Here is a 21,326-nt window from a genome sequence, read left to right as displayed (position 1 = left end):
TGCGGAGCACAGGCTCCAGACGCGCAGGCTCAGTAGTTGTGGCTCATGGGCCTAGTTGCTCCGCGGCATGTGGGATCTGCCCAGAACAGGGCTTGAACCTGTGTCCCCTACATTAGCAGGCAGATTCTCAACCACTGTGACACCAGTGAAGCCCCCGCATTACTCTTGTAGGAGCCAGCAAGGACTCATTAACCACGGCCAATGAATTGCCTCTGATGAAGCCTCCAGGGTTTCAGAACTAGAGACCTCGCCCACTCCAAACCTCTCAGTAACCTGCCCCCCTTCCCCCACCAAGTCCCAGGGGCTATGTTTTCTTCCCCGGTGGACCCTGCAGCACGGACCCCTTGTGCAGATCCCAGCCAGCTAATACTTGAAGTGTGATGTCTGATATGATATAAAAGCTCATCTATATTTTACCTGAAGTCTTCCCTCCCATTCTTCTTCCTTTCCCTCTTCATTGACTGTGCCTTTCTTCCACGAGCACCCACTAGATGTCAGATCCTGTGCTTTGACAATACAGAGATGACCAACCACGGTGCTGGCCCCTGGAAGCCAAGGCGAAGGACAGGCACACGAAGGCCATTTCCGTACAACCCAGGTACACAGCGGATGGGGTGCTGTGGTGACGGAGGGGAGGAGGGGCTAACTTGGCTTGAGGAGTCAGGGAAGCTTCGCGGAGCAGATACCACTGGAGCTGGGTCGTGCAGGGTGTGTACAAGTGATGAGCGAGGGGTAGAGATGCAGAAAGACAAGGGGCGCTGGGGGAACAGTGTGTGCAAAGGCAGAAGATGGGGACAAGAAGGACGAGTTCAGGAAACACCGAGGTAACCAGCAACCCTGGAGTGTTGAAAACCGGGAGAAGAATGGGTAAGATGGGAATTTCGTGCTGGGGACATGGGCAGGGCCTGGTCTCAGAGCACCTGGTGTGACCTTGACCTTTGTCCTGGGAACAGTGAGGAGACATGGATGAGTTTTAAAAAGCCAGGGAGGTTCGTGGTCATTGCTGTGGTTTACAGAGCTCACTTTAGCTGCAGGGGAGAGAGTGGGCAGAAGGGACACAGCTGTAGGTGGCAGGGGAGGGTGAGGAGACCTGGAGCAGTGTGGAGAGAGGTGGAGGGATTAATGAAGCCAAATCAGTAGGTGTTGATGGGTGAGGATTGAGAGAGAGAGGGGGCCCCGAGGGTGAAGCTAGGTTCTAGGTTGGTTGCTCAGGTGAACATGGCTGGAGAGGGCACTCCAGACCCCACTTGGCATGGAGCCTCTTGAGTCACTGGACCCCTGCCCAAACTACCCTCCCAGAACCTGCCTGTGTTTTTGCGTGGAAAACGGGCCCGTGCCAGTTCCTCTGCGTCACCGCCTCAGGTCCTGGCCCTCCCAGTAAAGGCAATTTCCCACACGTTCCCCGGCAGTAGGAGGGGAGACATCGGCACGCAGAGACACCATCACGTTAAAGTCATCATGTCTTTTATTAATATATTATGCTACAAAAATATTTTTGGCAAAATAACATTAATAGTATCTTTCTTTGTCTTCTATTATATTCTTAAAGAACTCTTCATGAAAATTCACAGAGGTGAGGGGAAGAGGTGATTGAAAGGACGACAGCACGAATACGTTTCCAATACATTAAGATTTGAAGCTTGTGTCACACAGTGAGAGTCAGGCCAGGATGTCCTGCAGTCTCTTTGAGGCCCAGGAATGGGGCAGGGGCTCTGGCTTCCCCTGCTCTGGCCTAGGACATCATCTGGCCAAGAATCAGTGGGGGCCCAATGGGGGCCCAAGATGTTTGAGAGCCCCGCTGGAAACTTCTTTGACTTGGGTCTTGTTGAAAGCCCACTTTCCTCGCAATGGGACTTGGGATGCAGAGGCCCTTTGAGGCGTGCTACTCTTTACCTCCCTTGCCTGCCACACGCTCCCTATCCCGTGGCGGCCCACGGGTCCTGGGAGGACAGCCGAGCACTGGGCCTGGGGAGGGGCGGCACCACACCTTAGCGGAGCCTCAAGACTGTGGAGCCCCGGTGCTCCCCCAGACCCCTAGAACAGTCCAAGCAGGCAACAAAGTCTCTGCTTGACAGATGAAGAGATAGAGGCTCAGAGAGGGGCAGGGACTTGCCCCAGGTCACTCAGCAAAGTGAAGGAGTATCTCGAATATCTCTGGCAAGGAAGAGCCCACGTGTGGAGACAGAGTAGGAAGAGCTGAGGGTGTGCTGATGCCCCTGGCAAAGGGCCAGGCAGGGCTCAGTCAGTTCTCATATCCCCCTTTTCTCTCCCCCAAGGTCGGGGATGGGGGGCAGGGAGGGAAGGAGCTCTGGGCTGGGAACAGGGGCTTAGGTTCCGGTCCAGCCCTCCCCCACTGCCTAGAAGTCCCCCTGCCCCAGGGCAGCAGGCGAGCCTGCCAATTCTCGTCAGGCCCGGCTGGGCTGTTGAAGAAAGCGGGTGGGGGGGCGGGGAGGTGAGGCTGGACTGATTTCTGGAACGTACTGGCTTAGACAGCCAGGCCGGGTGATTTTTTTGGCTGCTTAGATGAATTTTTGGAAACATAACAATGTTCAAAGAACCTGAGCATTCAAGAGCCGGGAGGGACCGTACCCCACTCCCTTGCCAAGACTTCAGCTCTCCTACCACATCTCCAGCCAGTGTGCCTACTGCCCCTGTTCATACGCTGCTCCTGACGGGAAACTCAACACTTCTAGGGGCACCTGCCGTCTTCCGACAGCTTTGCCTTTGCGAAGACTATTCCACTAGCAGAGTTAAGGTCTGCCTCTCTTCTTCTTTCTTTCTTTCATTCCTTTCTTCCTCCGTCCCTCTCTACACATCTCTTGAGTGCCATCTTTATGTCTGATGAGGACACAAAGATGAATTCACATGATCCTTGCCATAAAGGAGCTCACGGTATGATAGGAGAACAGAGGCATAGACGGTCTCAACGCAGAAGGCTTCCTGTAGGAGGTACTATCTGAGTTGATCTTCAAAGTACGAGCAATTAAGGGTAATAGAAGGGCATTTCCAGGCCTAGGAAGCAGCATGTGTGAAACATCCTGTCTATTCTGGAAATGACAAATATGCTTCAGTCTGGCCAGGCACAGGGTGGGAGAGATGAGAAGCGAGGCTGGCATGGTCAGCAGGGTCTGATTGTGGAGGGTGTAGAAAGCCAGGCTGAGGAACACGTCACCAGCCCCAGTTCTGTTCTCTGCCACACAGAGTACCAGCAAAACTGCAATTCCCAGGTAGAACCTCTCTTGTCCTTCGTGGCATTTTCCTATACTTTCCCTTTGGTGGAGGACCTTTCTTTGGGACCCCTTGTGATCATGGCCCCAGGATGGAGACTGGGCAGGTGGGACAAGGATCCTGAGTCCCTAGGCTAGCCCAAATCCAGCTGAGGCCAGGAATTGGGTGACAGAGCATTTAGTGTGAGGAAAATCCGGTCATGGTTTTTCTGTGCAAAGGCAAACTTGCCAGTCGGCACAAGCTTCCATGCTTCATAGACTCTAGATCTCTGACTGTCAGAGCTGGGGGGCCCTTGGCCCTCTGCAGCTCCCTGCAGCTTGACTTATACACCTTTACTGTCCCTGCCTTCACCGGGCTGCTGGTGCTCAGAACAGCCCAGAGGGAGATTAGGAGACAGGGCCATTCTGAGCTGACCCAGAAAACCCCTTGGTCATTTCGTCAGCCATCCTGAGAGACGGGACCCAGGGCCACCACTCACATGCTGGCTCTCAGTCCCTGATCTTCTCTGCCTGCCTCAAGGTCAAATGTAAAAGTCTTAAGACATGGACACGATGCTCTCAGAGCAACAGGGGCATTTTATGAGGCGAGGCACACAGAATGTGCTGGAAAAAATGTCAGCAGTGGTGGATAGATCATCCAGAGCACATGAGTGGCTGTGGCTGGGATGATGGTTCCCGGGCCCAGGAAGAGAGAATTCAAGGGCCCCAGCCATGCAGATTTTTGTACATGTGCCTCGGGTCTTCTGCAACATACGTCAGCAAGTTCAGTTCATTTCAAACCCTGGCCAGCGGCTGGTCCTCAGGGACCAGTGAACTTAGGCTGCAGATGTCTGTCTAACTCACACCGGCTCTGGCTGTCCCATCAGCACATGTCTACCTGATCAATTGGCCCATCCACCGGCTGCCCACGTGGTTTTCTTTAAACACTCGAGTGCTTGGTGGAGGGAGCGTTTGAGATCTCCCAACCTGCCCAGAGGAGGGATCTGGGGGCTCTGCCTGTGATCATGGACCTGGACAGAATGACCTTTAAAGTTCCTTCTAAGAACCTGGGATTGGGCTGCTTGTTGCATCTTGATGAGTTCCTCTAGGCCAAGGAAGGTGGCTGTATTTGGCCCCAACACAGAGCCTGGCACTGTGTGTGTTTGATAATCACACACTACATTAATTTACCTCTTTGGCCCCGTGCCTGGTACAGATCTGGGCATGCGGTCAGATGCATGGACTGTTTACCAAATGCTTCATCTTTAATTAACCTCAAGCTCCATCTCAATACGTCTCATGCCACCCTCTGCCCCGAACAGTGGGGAATCTGGCCTGTGTGTTTCTAATTCCTTTACACTTATCTCATCCAAATAGCACTCTGCACGATGTATTTGATGTCCAGCAGGCCTTCTGAGTCTGCTTTGTAAGTCAGCTAAGCCCCTTCCTGCTCGGAAATAGGAAGTCACATTTCTGCCAAGGATAAACGGACTCCAGCCTTGGCTGGGGTCAAGTTCAGTTTACAGTGTGGTACCCATGGGGCTGGCTGGACCCTCTGAAGCAGAGCTCAGGGCTCCTGCCAGATCTCAAGTTCAAACACATCCATCTGGGTCAGAGCTAAAAAGAATTCAGCTGCCTGCCAAGATGCCTGTGGGACTTCTGACCATCCAACGAGCTGCCCAGAATTCTACTGTCTCAGAAGGGAGACCGCTGCCAAGCTGGGCACAATGGCCCTGATTCTAATCAGACACTACCAGGCCTGCCAGGGAAGCCCATGGCGCAATCACGCCGGGGAGCACTGAGCTGGGAGTCAGCAGACCTGCTCAGCTGTGCAGCCTTGGGGAAATGCCTCACCTCTCTGGGCCTTATTTTTACTCTCACTGTTATTATTTGTCAAACAAGGGGCCCTTTCTGCTCTTGGGTTCCAGGACTCTGTAACTGATGAGCTGCCAGCCCAGTGAGGGTTCAGGGCTGGGAGGCAACCAACTTGGGTCCTGTGGCTTCTCAGCCACCACCTTGAGGACAGAGGAGCTGGTCAGTTTCTCTGAGTCTCCCTGGCCTGCTTGCCCCCCTTTGGCTGCTCTGCCTTACCAGGCCCATCACAGCTATCCTTCAGCCTCTCTGATTTGGCAAGAAAGCCTCTCATCGGCTTCAAGATAAGACAAGTTGGGACATGGGACACGTGGGAGAGCCCGTTGCCAGAGCCCGTTGGCTAGAGGGACCAACATGATCACTGTAGCCAAGTGGTCTCTTGGGCTGGAGTAAGAAGCGTGAGCTGGCCCATTTGGGTGAGACCTGCCTCCCTTGGAGATTCCCTGTGCAAAGAGACCACAACAGACTATGGTCTAGGAGACAAGCATTGCTTTTGAATCACACTGATCTAGGGCCACGTCCGGGCTGGGTGACGTTGAACAAGTCTCTTTGTCTCTTATGGGGGTTCAGTTTCCTCACCTGTGGAACGGGGCCAATTGTATCTCACAGAACTGGCGTGAGGATCTGTGATAAAGTGGAAGTGCAAAATGCCTGCCACACTGCAGGCTCCGGACAAATGGCAGCTCTCATTACAAGTATCATTACCGTGGGACTCCTAGAGGCCCTGTCTCTGAAACTGCTCTTCAGTGCCCACTCCTGCCCTTCGGTTCAGCTCACCCCACTTGGCCGTGACTTCAACAGCCTCTCCTGTAAGCCAAGCTGGATTAACGATACCAGAACAGGGAGGTCTGGACTCATGGCCCGGATCTCCCACTTGCTTTGTGACCTGGGGCAACAACCTTACTCTCTTTGGCGAGTTTAACCATCTGTCACGTGGCGCTGTGGGACCACTTCCTTCAGCACCAACATCCCTTCCCCCATCCAAGAGCTTTGGCTGGAACACATACCAAGAGGTCTGGAGGGCCAGTTCACAGACACTCGGGGTGTTCAAAATAGCAGCATTCTCTTTCCTAAAGTACCTTCCCAGCCCTAGGATGCATCCAGGGGAAGGAAGGACCGATAGCGTTCACATCTCTGGCTCCCAAATCCAGCTTCACAAAAGCTAAGCCTGTCTGCCTGCCCCTCCCTCTGAGGTCCCTACAGTGGGAGAAGCCAAACCCGGACGCTGGAGGCTTCTGCTGACCCAGAAGCAAGCCCGTTCAAAGCCACGGTCCCCATGAGGTGGCAGACGCCCTGGCAACGTGGGTTCACCTCCTGGGTTGGCGATGGGGCTAGTTAAAGTGTTATTAACATTGGCCACATAAAAATAGTTTTATCAGTAGAATAAATACATTTTCCTTTTTTAATATGGACACATATTTTACAAAACAGCCCCATAGCACTATGGGAAATTAAGATCCTTCTACAAAAAAGAAGATGTAACTCGGGTACAATAAAGCTCTAGTGTTCTAACAGATCCCGTCTGGACTACCCATGAGGTGTCCGGCACCCCTGGAGGTGGTGGCAGGGGCCGTGGGTGTGGCCGCAGACCCTCCCAACGGTTTCTCTGGCTTCTTTCTCTGCACCCGGCAGGGAGGTGGGCGGCTGAGGTCAGGAGAGCCCGAGGGTGTGCAGCAGGAAGGGGGCTGTGATGCTGGCAGCGATGGCGGGGAGGAGGCCCAGGGCGGGCTGTGAGCGGCTGGGCGCCGAGCTGCTGGCCAGCCCCGGCTCTTCCTGCTGCTGGCGCGGGTCGGAGAGCTGGAAGGGGGGCTTGGCTGTTCCAGAGCTGTGCGTGGTCTGGAAGGGCAGTGGTGGTGGTGAGGCGGTGGTGCTGGAGGGAGAAAAATACGTGGAACGTGGAACAGCCTCTCAGCAGCCTTGTCCTGGGCTGTGGTCTTAGGGGTCAGATCCAACTTTTTATTGAATCTGGTTTTTTCCGCATAAAATGGAGAAGGAAACAAAGGGCTCAGACAGGGAAAGTGAGCAGCCCAGAGCCACACAGTCGACCTCAAGGGTGACCACTCAAGAGCACTGGGTCCCAGGCAGAGAGAAGTGAAGTGTTTCAGAGGAGATCCATCTGGGGTCACGCTGCAGCAGGCAGCCCTCTCACCTCTGTATGCAGGTGCCCCTGGCCTCCTGCTGCCCTCCCCTCCCCAGTCTGAAATAAACAGAAAACAAAACGAAACACACAAACAACCGCCCCTTCTCACCCTCATTATCACGCTATCGTTTACTGAGAGCCCACTGGGAATCCGCACTTTATAAGTAGCATCTCTCGTCCTCAAAACAAACGTTCAATGCGCCGCACTAGCCCCTTTCACCGGATGAGAAAATGGAAGCTCAGCGAGGCTCCCTGGGCCAGGTCACAGAGGGGGTGGGGTGGCGCCTCGGGGGGCAGGCGCCTCTGGGGGCAGGCGCCCTGGTGGCCTCGCTCTGCCTAATCACAGGGAGTGTCAGTGAAGGTGGTCCCTCATGAACTTATAAAAATAGAAGCCAATTTGGAGGTCATGGGTGAGGTTCTTGGCTCAAGGAAGCCTACGTGAAAGAGAGGGAAGTACTGAGACAGAGAAATAAAAAGAGATGAAGTGCAGAAGGAATTGGCGGGTCAAGGCCAGCACTTGGTGGCATCGGGAAGTCGAGGGGAGGGCGGGGGCCAGGACCAGGTTACTGGCTCAGGTCCTGGACAGAGAGATAGGAAATGATGAACAAAGAGAGGGGCAGAGGGCAGGACAGGGACTGGGGAAGAGAGCTGACAATGACGGAGGCATAACAAAGAGAGACCAAGGGGGAGAAGGCTCTGGGCTGAAGGAAAGGGCTGGGCCCCAGAAGCGATGGGCTCATGCCTGCCCTGTGCAGCCCCGGGGGGCAGGAGGCAGAGGGAGATGCAGGGGGAGGACCCGACAAAGCCCATCACCCCAGAGGGTCAAAGATGGGAGGGGAAGGCCAGGGGCAGGGGGCGCACAGAGGGGCCCCAACCCAGTGTGGAGCCTGGATGGCCTCCAGGAAGAGGTGACACTGCAGTCAGCTGTGAAGGCCGCGAGTCCAGCTTGCACATGGCTGAGGGCGCTCCCGGCGGCGTCTGCGCCCGGCACGTAGGACCCATTAACATCTAATCCTCACGACAACACTACGAGGCAGGTAAGACTATTATCCCATTTTACTTGTGAAGAAACCAAGGCACAAAGAGGGTAAGTAACTTGCTCCAGGACACACGGCAGGGACAGGATCTGAACCGGGCACCCAGTGGGTGCTCACCAGCAGTTGATGGCGGGGCAGGAAGCTTGCCTCTCCCTGAGCATCTGCAGAGTGGGCAGCCTCCTCCATGTGGGACACTGCCTGCTCTGCAGTGCTTACCCTCCCTCCCTGATGGGCTGTTCACTCCCCAGGTCAGCTGGGATTCCCCCCCTCCCCGGTCCCACACTGGCCACGTTTCCACATGCTGGGCATGAGGCCCGGAAACTGGCCGTATCACCACGGTGAGCTCTGTAATCATCACCACTGCAGCCCAGCCCCACCTCTGTCCCGGCCGGACCCTCTCACACAGCCTGGTTCAGCCTCGGGGGGTGGTGGGCAGGGCAGCCCGGGGGTCACAAGCACATCCCTGCCTGCACGGGTCTGGGACACCTGCTCTGGCATCCGTGTCCGTGTGCCCTCAGACAAGGAGGGGCTTGTCACTCCCTGCCCTGTCCCTCCCCCTCTCCTCTAGTCCTGGTCACGCTGTGGCCACAGGAACCCACACAACCTTGTGTGAGTCCTTCTCACCCTGGACTCTACAGTTGTGGTGTGTGTGTTCCTCTGTCTATAGAAATCCCCAGAGAACTAATCAGGAGAGGAGGGAGCAAATGCTTGTCACACACCACGGGTGGCAGGAAGGTGTTCCTGAACAGAGATTGTGTGGGAAGCACCGGAAGGGAGGGGGCAGACCAGGCAGCTTCGAACGCCCCTTATGACTCCCCCAAATCCGGCCCGTTGTACCTCCCACCCCACGCTGGCCTTCAGAGCACCCGAGACCTCTCATGTGGCCTGCTGCGGGCTGACCTCACCTTTCTGGCCTCTCCCAGCACACACCACCATCCCCAGTCACACCTAATGTCCTGCTGCCATTTCCTGACTCACCTTTGAAGGCCTGATTCAACAGTCTCCTCACCTGGAGGCCTCTTTGATTTGTCCTCCTGCCCCTAAGGCCACCTGGGAGAGTTGAGTCTCCCATGAAGCCTTGCGCATTTCTCACTGATCACACTGTGTCATTGACACCTACTTATGCGCACGAGGTTTGAATGGGTTTCATATGTAAGGTGCAGAACATTGCCAGGCGCGCCGGAAGTGCTGTATGGTGTTGGCTATTTTTAGCACTATTATTATGTGTGTGCTTGTCTCTCCCACTAAAAGCATCCTCCATTTATGGAGCACTTCCTGTGTGCCGGCAGACACGTGTCATCTTATCATTATTCCCATTTTCAAGATGGGGAAACTGAGCCTGAGGACGTGCACCAGGCTGTCTGCCTCCCCGGCCCCAGCTGGGCTGTGGTACCATCCCTAACTGCGCAGACGGAGAGCACGGGAGTGAAGCATGGTTCTTCCTGCCGAGACCTCGCACACCCGTGGGTGGAGGCTTGCCCGGGTCAGAGAGGAGGCCCCCAGTGGCCTCAGTCCCTGGAGGGTATTGTGCCCACGCCCAGCAGGATCACTACCACAGTCCCTTCCCTCCCCTTCTTTTCTAATGAAGGGTTCCTCCCAGCTGCTGACCCCATCTTTCCAGCCCGAGCAGCTGGGAGGCCAGGAAGGCTGGCTCAGGAGAGGAGGCTGAGCTGCCACTTGGGGTGCCCAGAGAGGGGCCCAGCAGCCCCCGCCGTCAGAAGCAGGACCAAGTAGGAATCATGAAAACCATGTCTCACAAGGCGCCCAAAGGCATTTGCTTTCACACTTTGAAAACCAAAGATGCAAACTCCCCCTTGGAGCCCGAGTGGGGGAATTATTGCTTGGAAGGAGTCCCAGGAAAACGGGGTGAGGTTAGTGGGGTGTGGACAGAAAGTCCCCCCAAATGCCCCCACCTCTTGGGCCCACTCTGCTCACAAAGCCCAGTCCGGATCCCAGCGCCCCCCCCCCCCAGGCCCTCGCTGGGGAACAGCGTCTCATGGCAAAGTGGCCTCGAAGCCAAACCAAACACTGAGTGTTCCCAGGCTCCGCAGACGGCTGGCACCAGGGGCCGAGTGCGCTTGGAGCCGACAGGGCCCCTTGGTGGGAAGGGGCCCTCTGCCCGGGTGGAAGGCGGAAGCCCGACGTCCCCGTCTGTTGCGTGACTTTGGGCAGGTCCTGCCCTCTAGGCCTCAGTTTCCCCGTGTGTACAACGAAGGAACAGCATCAGACCCTCGGACTTGAAAATGTTTTCTAGCAGCAGAAGCCAGAAGTGAGATCTTAGGCAGAAGCCCAGGTATAAAGCCCAGGAAAGCAGGGCTGGTGCCTGAGACGTGTCAGCTGGCTGCCCCAAGGCTCATCTGTAGGGCTTCCTGGAGTACGGCCCCAATCCTGGCACTAGGGGGTCTCTAGGAGCCATCAGGGCTGGGGCTGGGGAGTCCTGGAGCTGTGGCTTTCTTGCGATACAAAGGTGGTGGGCTCCTCAGCGGAGTCCGAGGAGACAAAGTGGAGATGGAGTTGGGGGCATGAGGGCCTGGCTGACGGGTGGCCCTGCTGGCCGGGGTGGAGCTCCCGATATGACCCAGCTGGAACTGTCTGGGCAGACCGGTCAGACGCAGGCAGAGATCTAAAGTGACCGGCTTGCCCACAGCTCCCTGTCCTGATATCTAAGGCCCACGCCAGCCTCCAGGCCTTTGGCCACCTGGTCTTCTCTGCTGGGAATGCCTTCACTCTCCCCTCACTGGGTCACTTCGACTCTCAGGGCCCCCAGCCCTCCAGCCCCCGCTGGCTGGCTTCCTGGCCAGGCAGAGGCAGAGTGGCCGTGACTCCAGGGCTCTTTCGGCTGCACCACAGCAGGGAGCCGTCCCTGTCCAGCCATGACCCACGACTCCTGCTGCTCTATCCCCACCAGCACTGGACACGGGCTGGGCACCCGGCATGTAGCCAACTCGCTTCTGTTTAATGATGTGCTCACCCAGGGGCTCATTCAAGCCTCATATGCACTGAAGGCCCAGGAGCCGCTTCCTGCTGGGAGATGGGGCGTGTGGCATCCTAGACCAGACTCAGAGTCAGCCACCAACACTGGGGACAGCTGTTACTGAGTGTCACCGGTGGTCTGAGGCCAGCTCACCGCCTTACAAGCACCATCTTTTTATTCTAAGCCTCCGAGCGAGTACGAGGAGGGGCCGGGGATTCTGCCTGAACTCCTCTGTGCTTTTATCCACTGAGTGACCCTGTTCCCCATTTCTCCTGGGGGCATCGTCCTCTAATCAGACGAGGTCCTGGCCTCATGCAGAGATGCTGAGCACCCTGTATGGTACCAGGAGAAAGCCTGGCTGTGCTGGGGGAAAGGTGAGCTGGAGAAACTCAGGGCAGGATGGTAGGTCAGCGGGAGGCGGGCAGAGCCCTCCCAGGGGCCCAGGGGGAGGGGAAACGGTTCTCTTCCCTTCTGCGGGGGCTCAGGCCATCTGCTCAAACCTCTGGAGAAACCAAGGCCCAGGAGGACAATGACCCCCTGTGCACGTGCGTCCTGAGCCCCCGTCCCTGCATGGTGGCATCTACAGGGCTCTGCAGCCCCCACATACAGACGCCCACCTCTGCACCTGGCTTCCAGCCATGCCCGGAGCCCGGGAAACGCTCTCTTCCCTGCACCTGCCCCCTCATGACTGTCCTTCCCGATGGCCCAGTGCTCTGCTCCCTTGTTTATCCAACCCACTGGGGGACTGGGGGAACAACAGAGCTGGCAGGACCCCCAGAGGCCAGTCAAGGCCCTAGCTGTGCAAAAGTACAAACCAAGGATTGTCACAGATCTGACGGAATGGGGCAGTGCCCTGCACACAGCGTGGCAATGGTCTCCTCCCTGGCGTGCCCCCTGGCCACAGCCCGGCTGCCTGCTCCTGGCTCTCAGATGTGGGGGTTCCCTGAGACCATTCTGCCGCTGCTGCATAGCCATCTGCGGACACATGCTGGGCCCCTTTCACAGGTCCCCATAAATCATCCTGCCACGGGCTGCTGCTTCTCTAAACTTCCTTCGCTGTGTTTACATCTGGAGTAATGAGGGGCGAGGCAAGGCCAGCCTGCTCCAGGTGGCATTTCGGCCCTCTCCCCACTCACTCCCCCTCTTCTCTCACTCATGCATGCAGTCGACAAACCCTCAGCGAGGCCTCCGGTGACCCAGAGAAGTCCACCCCAGCTCTGGTCCCCAGGGCCTCCGGCCTAGAAACACAAGCAAGCGACTGCCATCTGTGGACCTGTGCCAGGACAGGGGCACCCACGGGATACCCACGGTCGGCGGGGGGAGGCTATGGGATGCAGGGGAGAGGGGCACAGGGAACACGCTGTGGGGGAGGATGGGGAGAAGGGAGGAGACGCTTGCCAGGCGAGGGCAGCAGGGGCGTCTGCGTGGTGCTGGACGAATGTGACCCTCGCATCAGACAGCCCTGATTCTGTAGGTTCTGACTCCATACTTGACTTGCTACAAGGTCTTGGGCAAGTTACCTGACCTCACTGAGCCTCAGTTTCCTCCTTGGTCAAGCAAAGCCTACTTCCTGGACTCTTGAAAGGGCTGGGGGATGTGAGGGATGTCAGTGGCTGGCACAGCAGGAGCTCAGCAAGTGTCCACTCACATCCACCCCCGCAGAGAGAGAAGCAAGGACAAAGGTGGGGGTGGGCCACTGCAGGGCAGCACACAGCTTGGCCAGGACGGGGCCCAGGTATCCCGCAGGAGGAGGGCCAGCAGGTGAGGCGGGAAGGAGGCAAAGGCTCTGCATCCAGGCTGAGCAGCAGGAAGTTTACCTGGTGGGGCGGGGCGAGGGAAAGCACTGGGAATCTCAGGCTGGGGAGGGTAATGTGCTGGGACACGGCTAGGAGCCAGAGACCCGTTAGGGCCCCGCCGTAGGATCACAGGTGCAAGATGAGCTGGGAGAGGGGATGGAGAGCAGGGGATGCATCCGGTGGGACTGAGGGGGAAGCAAATGAGAAAACTCTGAATGGAATTAAAGCTCCAAGGAAAACAGTATTGTCAGAAAGGCTACAAATGGGCCCCAGGTCTCCCTCCAGAGAGCTCGCCTCTGCTCCCTCTCGGAGAAGCGGAAACTTGGGAATGCTAGGAGGATGGGTGGGCTGAGACCCAGGAGTGACGGAAGCTGTGCCCTGCACCTGGGCCCCTCTGGGACCTCAGGGCCGGCTTCCCTGCGACGCAGAGAAACTTTCAACAAATAGGCTGCCGGTTGGTGGAAATTTCCTTCTCCAGCCCAACCAGACGGAAGAAAGTTATCCAGCCACAATTTACCTGTTGGGACTGAAAAGGGGTTCCCTCTTGCCAAAGAAAAGCTGTTTTCTTCTCCTGAAACCAGGTTCTGTGTTTCAGAGAGACGTGTTGTGACAAGGAAACCGTGTGGAGTCATTTGCCGAAATTTACCTTTCAGACGCGGTTAGGGGTTGGGGGTCCGTGGCTGGAGCTGGCAGCCCAGCCTCCTGTCACCCTGTGGGCTGGGCCCACTGCTGGCCGGGTCCGGTTGCCCGGCGGGTTGATCGGGGCCCTGGGGGAACCGTCTGATTGCAGTTCTTTATGGGCTGCCAGTGCCTCCCTGGCAGCCTGCGAGCCTCCCCAGGGCTGAGAAGTGGCTCTTGGTAACTCTGTGCCCTCACTCCCGGTGGGAAAGAAGCAGCCCACGCCGGCCACACGAGCCAACTGTGTCGAGGCCAGTATAGCCACAGCAGCGCCTCCACCTCGGGCAGGCTGGGCCGCTGGGGCCTCTGCAGAAGCACGTGTCCTGGGAACCCAAGTTAGGCGCTTTGAAGCCAACACAGGCCCGAAGGAGGAATGGACTCTTACTTCACTTGCTGGAAGTCTTTTTAAGACAGCGCACACCCTGCACTTTAAGACAGTGGGTTGCACTCTGTCAACTTTTTGTCTATGACTCAGAGACCTGGCTGAGGGAAGGTCATGAAGGGGGTTCCTGTACGACCCTGGACAAGCCCCGATCCCGGGCCTTGGTTCACCATCTATAAATGCAGAGCTGGGTCCGCATTTCCCCAAGCTGCTCGGAAGACTCCAGTGCACGTTCAGCACGTGGCTTTCCCCAGCCCCTGTGCCACACATTCCAATACACGAGGTCTGTGGGGGGGCCTGGGGTATTATTTAACAAGTACCCAAGGTGATTCTTTCTGGGGATGCTGAGGAAATCCCAGATGATGATTTTTAGGGTCCACGTGGAGACTCTGAGTCTCCGAAGGCCCAGTGCTGGATCACAATGTCCAGGGCAGGGCTACTGCAGTGGGCAGGACTCTGTCCTTCCCTGACGGTCACTCCCTGGGTGCTCTGGCGATGCTGTTCACCAGATGTGGAGATTTCTGCCCAGAAGTGGAATCAAGGGAGACCGCTCTGTGCTGAGCCTGCAGGTGGAGGTTGGAAGACGGCATCTGGGTCACAGCAGGGGCTTTGGTGACAGACAGGCCAAGGGAGTGGTGCAGGCAGACACACAGGCAGAGGACAGACAGGTAGCAGTACAGTAGGATGATTTCTGCACCTGCCCGTCTCCAGCAAGGTTTTATCACAAACCCCCCAGCCCCTCCCAAGACAGAGCCCACGCCATCATCTGCCACGTCCCTCTTGCACGCAGGATACCTCTTGCAGCCTCCCTGCCAGCGGGTCGGCTGCTCAGGCCGTCCAGGCCCAGAGAGCTCACAGCTTTCTGGCCGGCCTGTTCCATTTCCTCCTGCCTTCACCTTCTGGCCCATGGGACAAACGGGGTCTGCTTTGCACCCATCACGCATCCAAGAAAGCTAAGGGCAAAGCAGACTTTTGTCTACTGCACCTGAAGGAAGCTTCTATTCCTTCACCTTCAAATGGAGAAAACTGAAAAGTCAGGTGTAAGCGTGCTCTACAAACCCCGAAGCATGAACAGAAGGACCCTCTGTGAATGGGGACAAGCCAGTTTCCGATCGAGTACCCACCTCCACGCTTCCTTAGAGCCAGGCACGCGGATAACAGAGTGTGTCCGGCCCTGGGTGGGTCTCAGGTAGGCTGACCAGAGAGAGGCCCAGCTCCCGGTAGACCTGCCCCTCCCAGCTCACCTGTCCTCGATGCGGACCCAGAGGTCATTGAACTGCCGCGGCCGCTGGGGTTTGTTCTGTCTCTTGTGCCATTTCTTCTGTCGCCCGAACTCCTCCAGCTGGCTGAGGCTGTCGGGTAGCAGGAGGTGCGGGGACAGGGCTGGGTCCTCCTCCTCAGGCGGGGCAGTGGGGGCTGCCGAGGGGACCGCAGGGATGGCAGCAGCTGGGGTCGCCTGGGCGGGGCTCGCCGAGGTCCCCTCGGGTGGAGGTGCCGGGCTCCGGGCAACAGGGCTGGAAAGGGGCGACCGCACGTGAGGCACGCGTGTTGGGGCGTGTCATTCAGGTGCGACGGGGCACGCAATTCAGTGGGAAAGTTGTCACGGCAGGAGAAGATGCCAGGGTGCCCGGCTGAGGGTCACCCAGGAAAAGCGTCTCCTGGTGTTGCGAGATAGAGCTTTGGTTCGTCCTTTCATTTATTGATTCAGTAGATATTTTTGCAGCATCTACCTGGCACCAGGAACTTTTTAGGTAATGGGTATTAGTAGCGATCAAAATAGACAAAGCCCCTGTCCTCTTAGCGCTTACATTCCGAAGCGGGAGACAGAGAGTAAGATGGGCCGGATGTCAGATGGTGATAACTGCTGAGGAGAACAATAAAGCAGGGGCAGGAGGGAGAGCGTGGGCCGTGGGGGGAGGGGGCGTTTTTGGCAGGGAGGACAGTCTGGTCCCTGTTGGTGACGTGAGCCCAGACTAGCAGGAGTGAGGGGGTGAGCCCTGGGCAGGTTTCTGGGAGCATATCTGATCTTGGTCAGGGCCTCGTTCATTCAACAAGCTCTGGCTGAGGGACCTGAGGCGAGTTACCCAGCTTCCCTGTGTTGTGCCTCAGTCTCCTGCTCTGGAAAATGGGGACATTACAGCTGGTACTTCCTAGCGGCATCACGATGATTTTGTGAGTTAACACAGGCAAAGCACTCAGAACGGTGGCTGGCAAATAGCAGCTGAAACATTTCAGTAATTAACTGGCGTAAATATGATATAGTAACATTATTGCTGTGCCATTCGTCCAAGCGTCCACTCACGCACTCAACGCTGGCCTCCTGAGCAGCTTTCCAGGGGAGGCAGGACTGTTGAGCAGCGTAGAACTCAAGGTGGAGGCAGATGGACACGGGTTCACATCCTGGCTCTGCACCTTCCAGGCTATGTGACTAAGGGCAGGGACACAAGTGTCCAAGAAACAGCTGGCTATAAATGGAGCTAATACTCCTCACTTCATAGGGTCGTCACGAGGATGAAAGAGACGAGGTCTTAACATAGTGCCTGGCACAGAACCGGCCTCTCTTTAATGTCACCCTCGAGCAAACAGAGCTGTCTGCAGCAGGCACTGACGTGCGATTAAGTGTGTGGCGTGGACTCCACATGCCACACGGGGGTGTGCAGACACCCCTCAGCCTGGGAACACCCTCTGCTCCTCTCCCTTTTATTCTTCCCTCTCTGTGGTCCAAACGGAATTCCTTCTGGGGACATCTGACCCTGGGGGAAGTTGGTCCTGGTCCCGAGAATTGTAAAGGCAAGCCGGCACCCAAGGGAGGCTGTCCCCCAACTCCGCTCCCGCGTACACGATGGGGTGAGGGGCTTCTCTCTCCTTGAAGGACAGAAGGCCATCAGCTCAGCCTGTCGTCCTCCAGCCCCCACGGCAACCCCAGATTCTCAGGGTCCAGGAGATGCCGCAGCTGCTGGGGAGATAATTCAAAACAGGCAGACAAAAAGACGGATCCAGGAAGCACCTGTGGCTGCTGATGGCTTTTATTGTTGGGGCCTCCTCGGCATCCCCGCCCCCCTCACCCCACCCACAGGACTTCAGCCTGCACTCAGAGACTCAGGCTGAGAGCGGGGCCTGCGGGGAGTGGGGGGATACCTGTTCTAATCCCTGGGCTCTGAGATGAATAGGAGCGGAGGCAGCCCCGCCGGCCTGCCCGCCCCCCCGCGCTGTCCGGACCCACACAATGGGCTTTGAGGTGGAGGTCCTTGGGGCTGTGAGGAGGAGCTTGAGGAAGGCCTTGTCCCCGAGGCTACCTTGGGTCCCTCATCCCTCCAACTGACGCCTACCCTTGGCCCAGTACAAACTGATCTGTGCTGGGCTTCAGTGGTCAGGAAGGGCGGTCTGGTCAGGCTGACTCAGGAGATGAGAAGAGGGAAGAGTCCGAGGTGAGAGCGTTTAAGTTCCTCCAGAAGTGTCATAGAGACGGGGGAGGGCATCAGCCTGGAGCTGGGAGACCAGAGGCTCAAGGCCCCAGGCCTCATCTTTGCAGAGTGAATAGTAAGGCTGCAATCATTCCTGAGCGCTCCCACCCCTGAGCCTCGCCCCCAGCCCTTGAGGCAGTACAGGTTGTGGTGAGGACCTTAGGAAGGCCCTAGAGCTAGACTGCCATTAACATGAGCTGTGTGTCCTTCTCCAAGTGGCTTCGCCTCCCTGGGCCTCAGGTTCCTCAATTTTAAGGTGGGGCTACTCATAGTTCCTGCCTCACGGGGTTGTTGTGAGGATTTAACGTGTTAAAAGCGCTTAGAGCCCAACACACAGTGAATGGTCAATAAACATTAGCTAGGATTATTCAAGCTTCTTTTGGACGCTGGATTTTATAACGTCATGGACAGGGGCCGAAATCCCACTCTGGCCATCCCTGTGAGGAAGGTTCCTGCACAGGCTGGTGCACACGTTGCATGGAAGCCCCGGGTTTCAGGATCCTGTTGCTGTCTTCTAGGGCTGCCCAGCACGTGCCAACACCTCTCCGTGCCCGGCCTGGTGCTGGCACTGTGGACCACGGGTGAACCCAGCTGGCCTCTGCCCGCCTGAGGGGGACAGAAAGCCCGCACAGGAAGCGAGGATGGCCACTGTATGCAGTCTGTGGCTCTTTGGGCGGAGCGAGTGTGCCCTGGCAAGACAGTCAGGTGAGGGAATTGCTACCAGGAGGCAGCAGTGAGGAGGCGTGGCCAGAGGAAGGTGAGGACCAGGTGTGGGCAGGGCTGGGACACAGGGAAGAGGCCTGGCCAGGGCTCGTCCTAAACGTGGCCCCATCTCGACTCAGGGCCTGGGCATCCACCAGGTCCTCTAGGCAGCAACCCGGGAGTCCTACAGAGTCCTTGCACCCCACCGATCGCCAGTCTCTAAATCTTGAGCATCTCTCAAAACTTAACGCTCCTCCCACTCCCACCTTCACTGCTTTCCCACCGCCCTGACCTCCTGCCACTACTGCACACCAAGCTCCTTCCTGGTCTCCCCACCTCCAGCCTAGCCCCCACTCTTGGGTGCCTGGCGAAGGCCAGTCGCTAGGAGGCCCCATCTCACCAGAGGCTCCTTCAAGACTCTGCCCCGCAGGCCTAAGCGGGAAGGCGGGGTGCAGCCTGCCACACAGCACGTGGTCAGCAGGGCCCGTGGACCAGCATCAGTGGGCCAGCAAGTCCCACGCCCCCAGATGTCCCAGCTGCTTACCTATGGATGGTCTGTCCTGCGGGCGTGTGCTCCACCTCCAGCCCTGCCTGCCGAAGGACGTCGATGACTGTGTTGTTCCCCAGAAAGTGACCTGGAACACAAGAGACAAAGTGGGCTCAGCCACGTAGCAGGTCATCAGCAACTGGGGACAGCCTCAGGCCAACGACCTACACCAAAGTCAAGGGCAGGCCTCCCTGAAAGGCAGTATGGTGTAGCTGGAAGATGGGCTGGTGCCACCCTGCCTGGGTCCAAATCCTGGCTCTGCTGCTCATTGGTTGTACCACGCTGTGCCTCAGTTTCCCCATCTGTAAAGTGGGAATGCCTGTATTAGCAGTCTCTAGGGCTGTTGTGAGGACTCCGGAGACAGTGGCTGGCATGCAGCAAAGGCTCACAGTGTTTATTTACTGTTGCATCACTGTGCCCCACACCATCAAACTGACCCCAGCCCTGGACTGTCCAGGCAGGGACAACCTCCAGTAGTCAGACAAGGTCCAGCTCTGAGGTCTATGGCTCATCCTTGTCAGTTCCACCCGCAACTTGAGGCGCCCTGCCTTAGCATGGGAATGGGGTTCTGTGTGGGCAGGTCTATCTCCTCACCAGGCTCCATGGGGCAGAGACCGCATGGCTACTGCCCCACACGTGCTCAGGATGTGTTGGCTGGATCTAAGACTTCAAAGATTCATTTGCTCACCATCTATCCAACATTTATGGATCACACACTTGACCCAGGCCCTGGGCCGGGCCCTGAGGACACAATGAGGTGTAAGATTCTGGGGAAGGAGTAATAGAACCCTGTGTGGGGCGCGGACGGGGCTGGTCTCCATCTCACTCTCCACCCTTAACCATTCATTCAACAGACATTTATGATGCGTTTGCTCTGCGGCCAGCCCTGGGCTAGACACTGAGAATATAGAAATGAATCATTTGGTCCACAGCCCCAGATGAGACCAGGCACGCCCTCTGGCTGGATGCAGGCTCGAGGTCTGAGAACACGGTGGAGGCTCTCCCAGGCTCCGGTTAGGGGAGGCCAGTCGCTGTTGGGAGTCAGCCCCGGGCAAGCCCCTCCTCCTCGCTGGGCCTGTCTCCCCACTCGTTCAATGCAGGCAGAGTGGTGGTGGCCCCTGCGCCCTCCCAGCCCGTGTCCTTCCCCCGAAGCCCCACTTCCACAGGCAGTTCACTCCCCTCCTGCTCACCATTCATCCCAGAACCTGGGGGGAAATTCCTGCACTATTATTCTAATTGCCTGTGACGGGTGGTGACAGGTGGGAAGCTGGAAGGTCAGCATGTTGACAACCCCAGGGAGGTGGACGAGCTTTTGGGGATTGGAGAGGCTCCGGCGCAGGGGAAGTGAGGCTGGGAGTGCACAGTGGCTGGAACAGGGGGGTGAACCCCACAGCCCACTGCCGCCCAGCCCTGCACACCTCTGGGCTGGTTTCAAGACTCCCCAACAAGTCCCCCACCCAACAGTCTCTCTCTCGGTGGCCTGCCACAGTCCCTGAAATCCCACCTGTGGATCACTGCAAAAAAAAAAAATCACAGGTCTGGGAATGGGAGACTTGGACTAGAACCCACCACACTCGCTCTGAGACCTTGGGCAAACCCACCAAGAGCCTGTATGCTCTTGGTGTCTCTGTGTACAGGGAGGGATTGGGCTGCACCATGGGCTCCCCTCGCTCTCACATTCATGGGGAAGGCATTAGTTTGACTCCAGAGACCCTTATGAAATTGTACTCTCCCTCCCTCCCTCCCTCCCTCCTCCTCTCCCTCCTTTTCTCTACCTATTTATTGCATTTATCTGACGAACACTGATTGAGTGCATATCCAGTGCTGGATGGTGATGAACAGGTAGGGGCTTGTTCTAGGCACTCACGGTCTTGAGAATCAAGGTCTTTTGATGCAGGGTAAGTACTATGCCGAGGGAAGCACACAAGGTGGTGAGCGTGCACAGGAGGCCGCTAATCTAACCTGGGGGCAGGGTGGACTCCCTGGAGGAGGCATCCCTAGCTGAGGGATGGGATCAGAGTTAACTAGGTGAGGATGAGAGTGGGGTGGCACAGGGTGGGGCGGGGGAACAGCATGTGCAGAGACAGTGAGGTCAGTGAGGCTCACCTGGGGAGCCAGCTGCAGAAGACATACGGACAACGCCCTCGCAGCTCTGGCCCTGACCCAGTGCTGGCTGTAGAGGACAGAAGACCTAGGCTTCTGCCAAGGCTCTGAGTCTCCCGTACGTGATCCTGAGCAATCAGCTGCCCTGCTGCCAGCCTCAGTTTCCCTGTGTGTCAGATGGGCCTGGATCCCTGTGGCTGCCTCCCTGGGGAGGCTGTAAGGTCCCAACGAGGCAGGAGGAGTGAACGTCCTTTGGAAAAGCCCAGCATGCACACTTGAGTGAGGGGCTGAGCCATCCCTGGCTGTGGCCACGGAGTCGACCCCACTCTTGCCTGCCCCCCGAACTGATCAGGCTGGAACTGGGCGTGGTGGCCTCCAGCGCACAGGCTGCAGGAACTCCCTGCCCACAGCTCTTGGAATGCACT

General features: G+C 57.3%; 1 protein-coding gene across 1 annotated transcript in view; it reads right to left on the bottom strand.

Annotated features, from left to right (window-relative positions):
- Positions 1–2,407: 2,407 nt before the first annotated feature.
- TRABD2B (TraB domain containing 2B) overlaps positions 2,408–21,326 on the bottom strand; it is a 216,034-nt gene continuing 197,115 nt past the window's right edge. Inside the window, exons 5-7 of the mRNA XM_030870075.2 lie at positions 18,796–18,886; positions 15,330–15,599; positions 2,408–6,948 (exon numbers count right to left, since the gene is read on the bottom strand). Coding sequence (XP_030725935.2) covers positions 6,729–6,948; positions 15,330–15,599; positions 18,796–18,886 — 581 coding nt within the window. The 3' untranslated portion in view covers positions 2,408–6,728. The remainder of the gene's footprint in view (positions 6,949–15,329; positions 15,600–18,795; positions 18,887–21,326) is intronic.

The sequence above is a fragment of the Globicephala melas genome, chromosome 1 (assembly GCF_963455315.2).
Source record: "Globicephala melas chromosome 1, mGloMel1.2, whole genome shotgun sequence".
Lineage (NCBI taxonomy): Eukaryota > Metazoa > Chordata > Mammalia > Artiodactyla > Delphinidae > Globicephala > Globicephala melas.
Note: the sequence above shows the minus strand (reverse complement) of the source record. Positions and strands in the feature narration are given on the sequence as shown.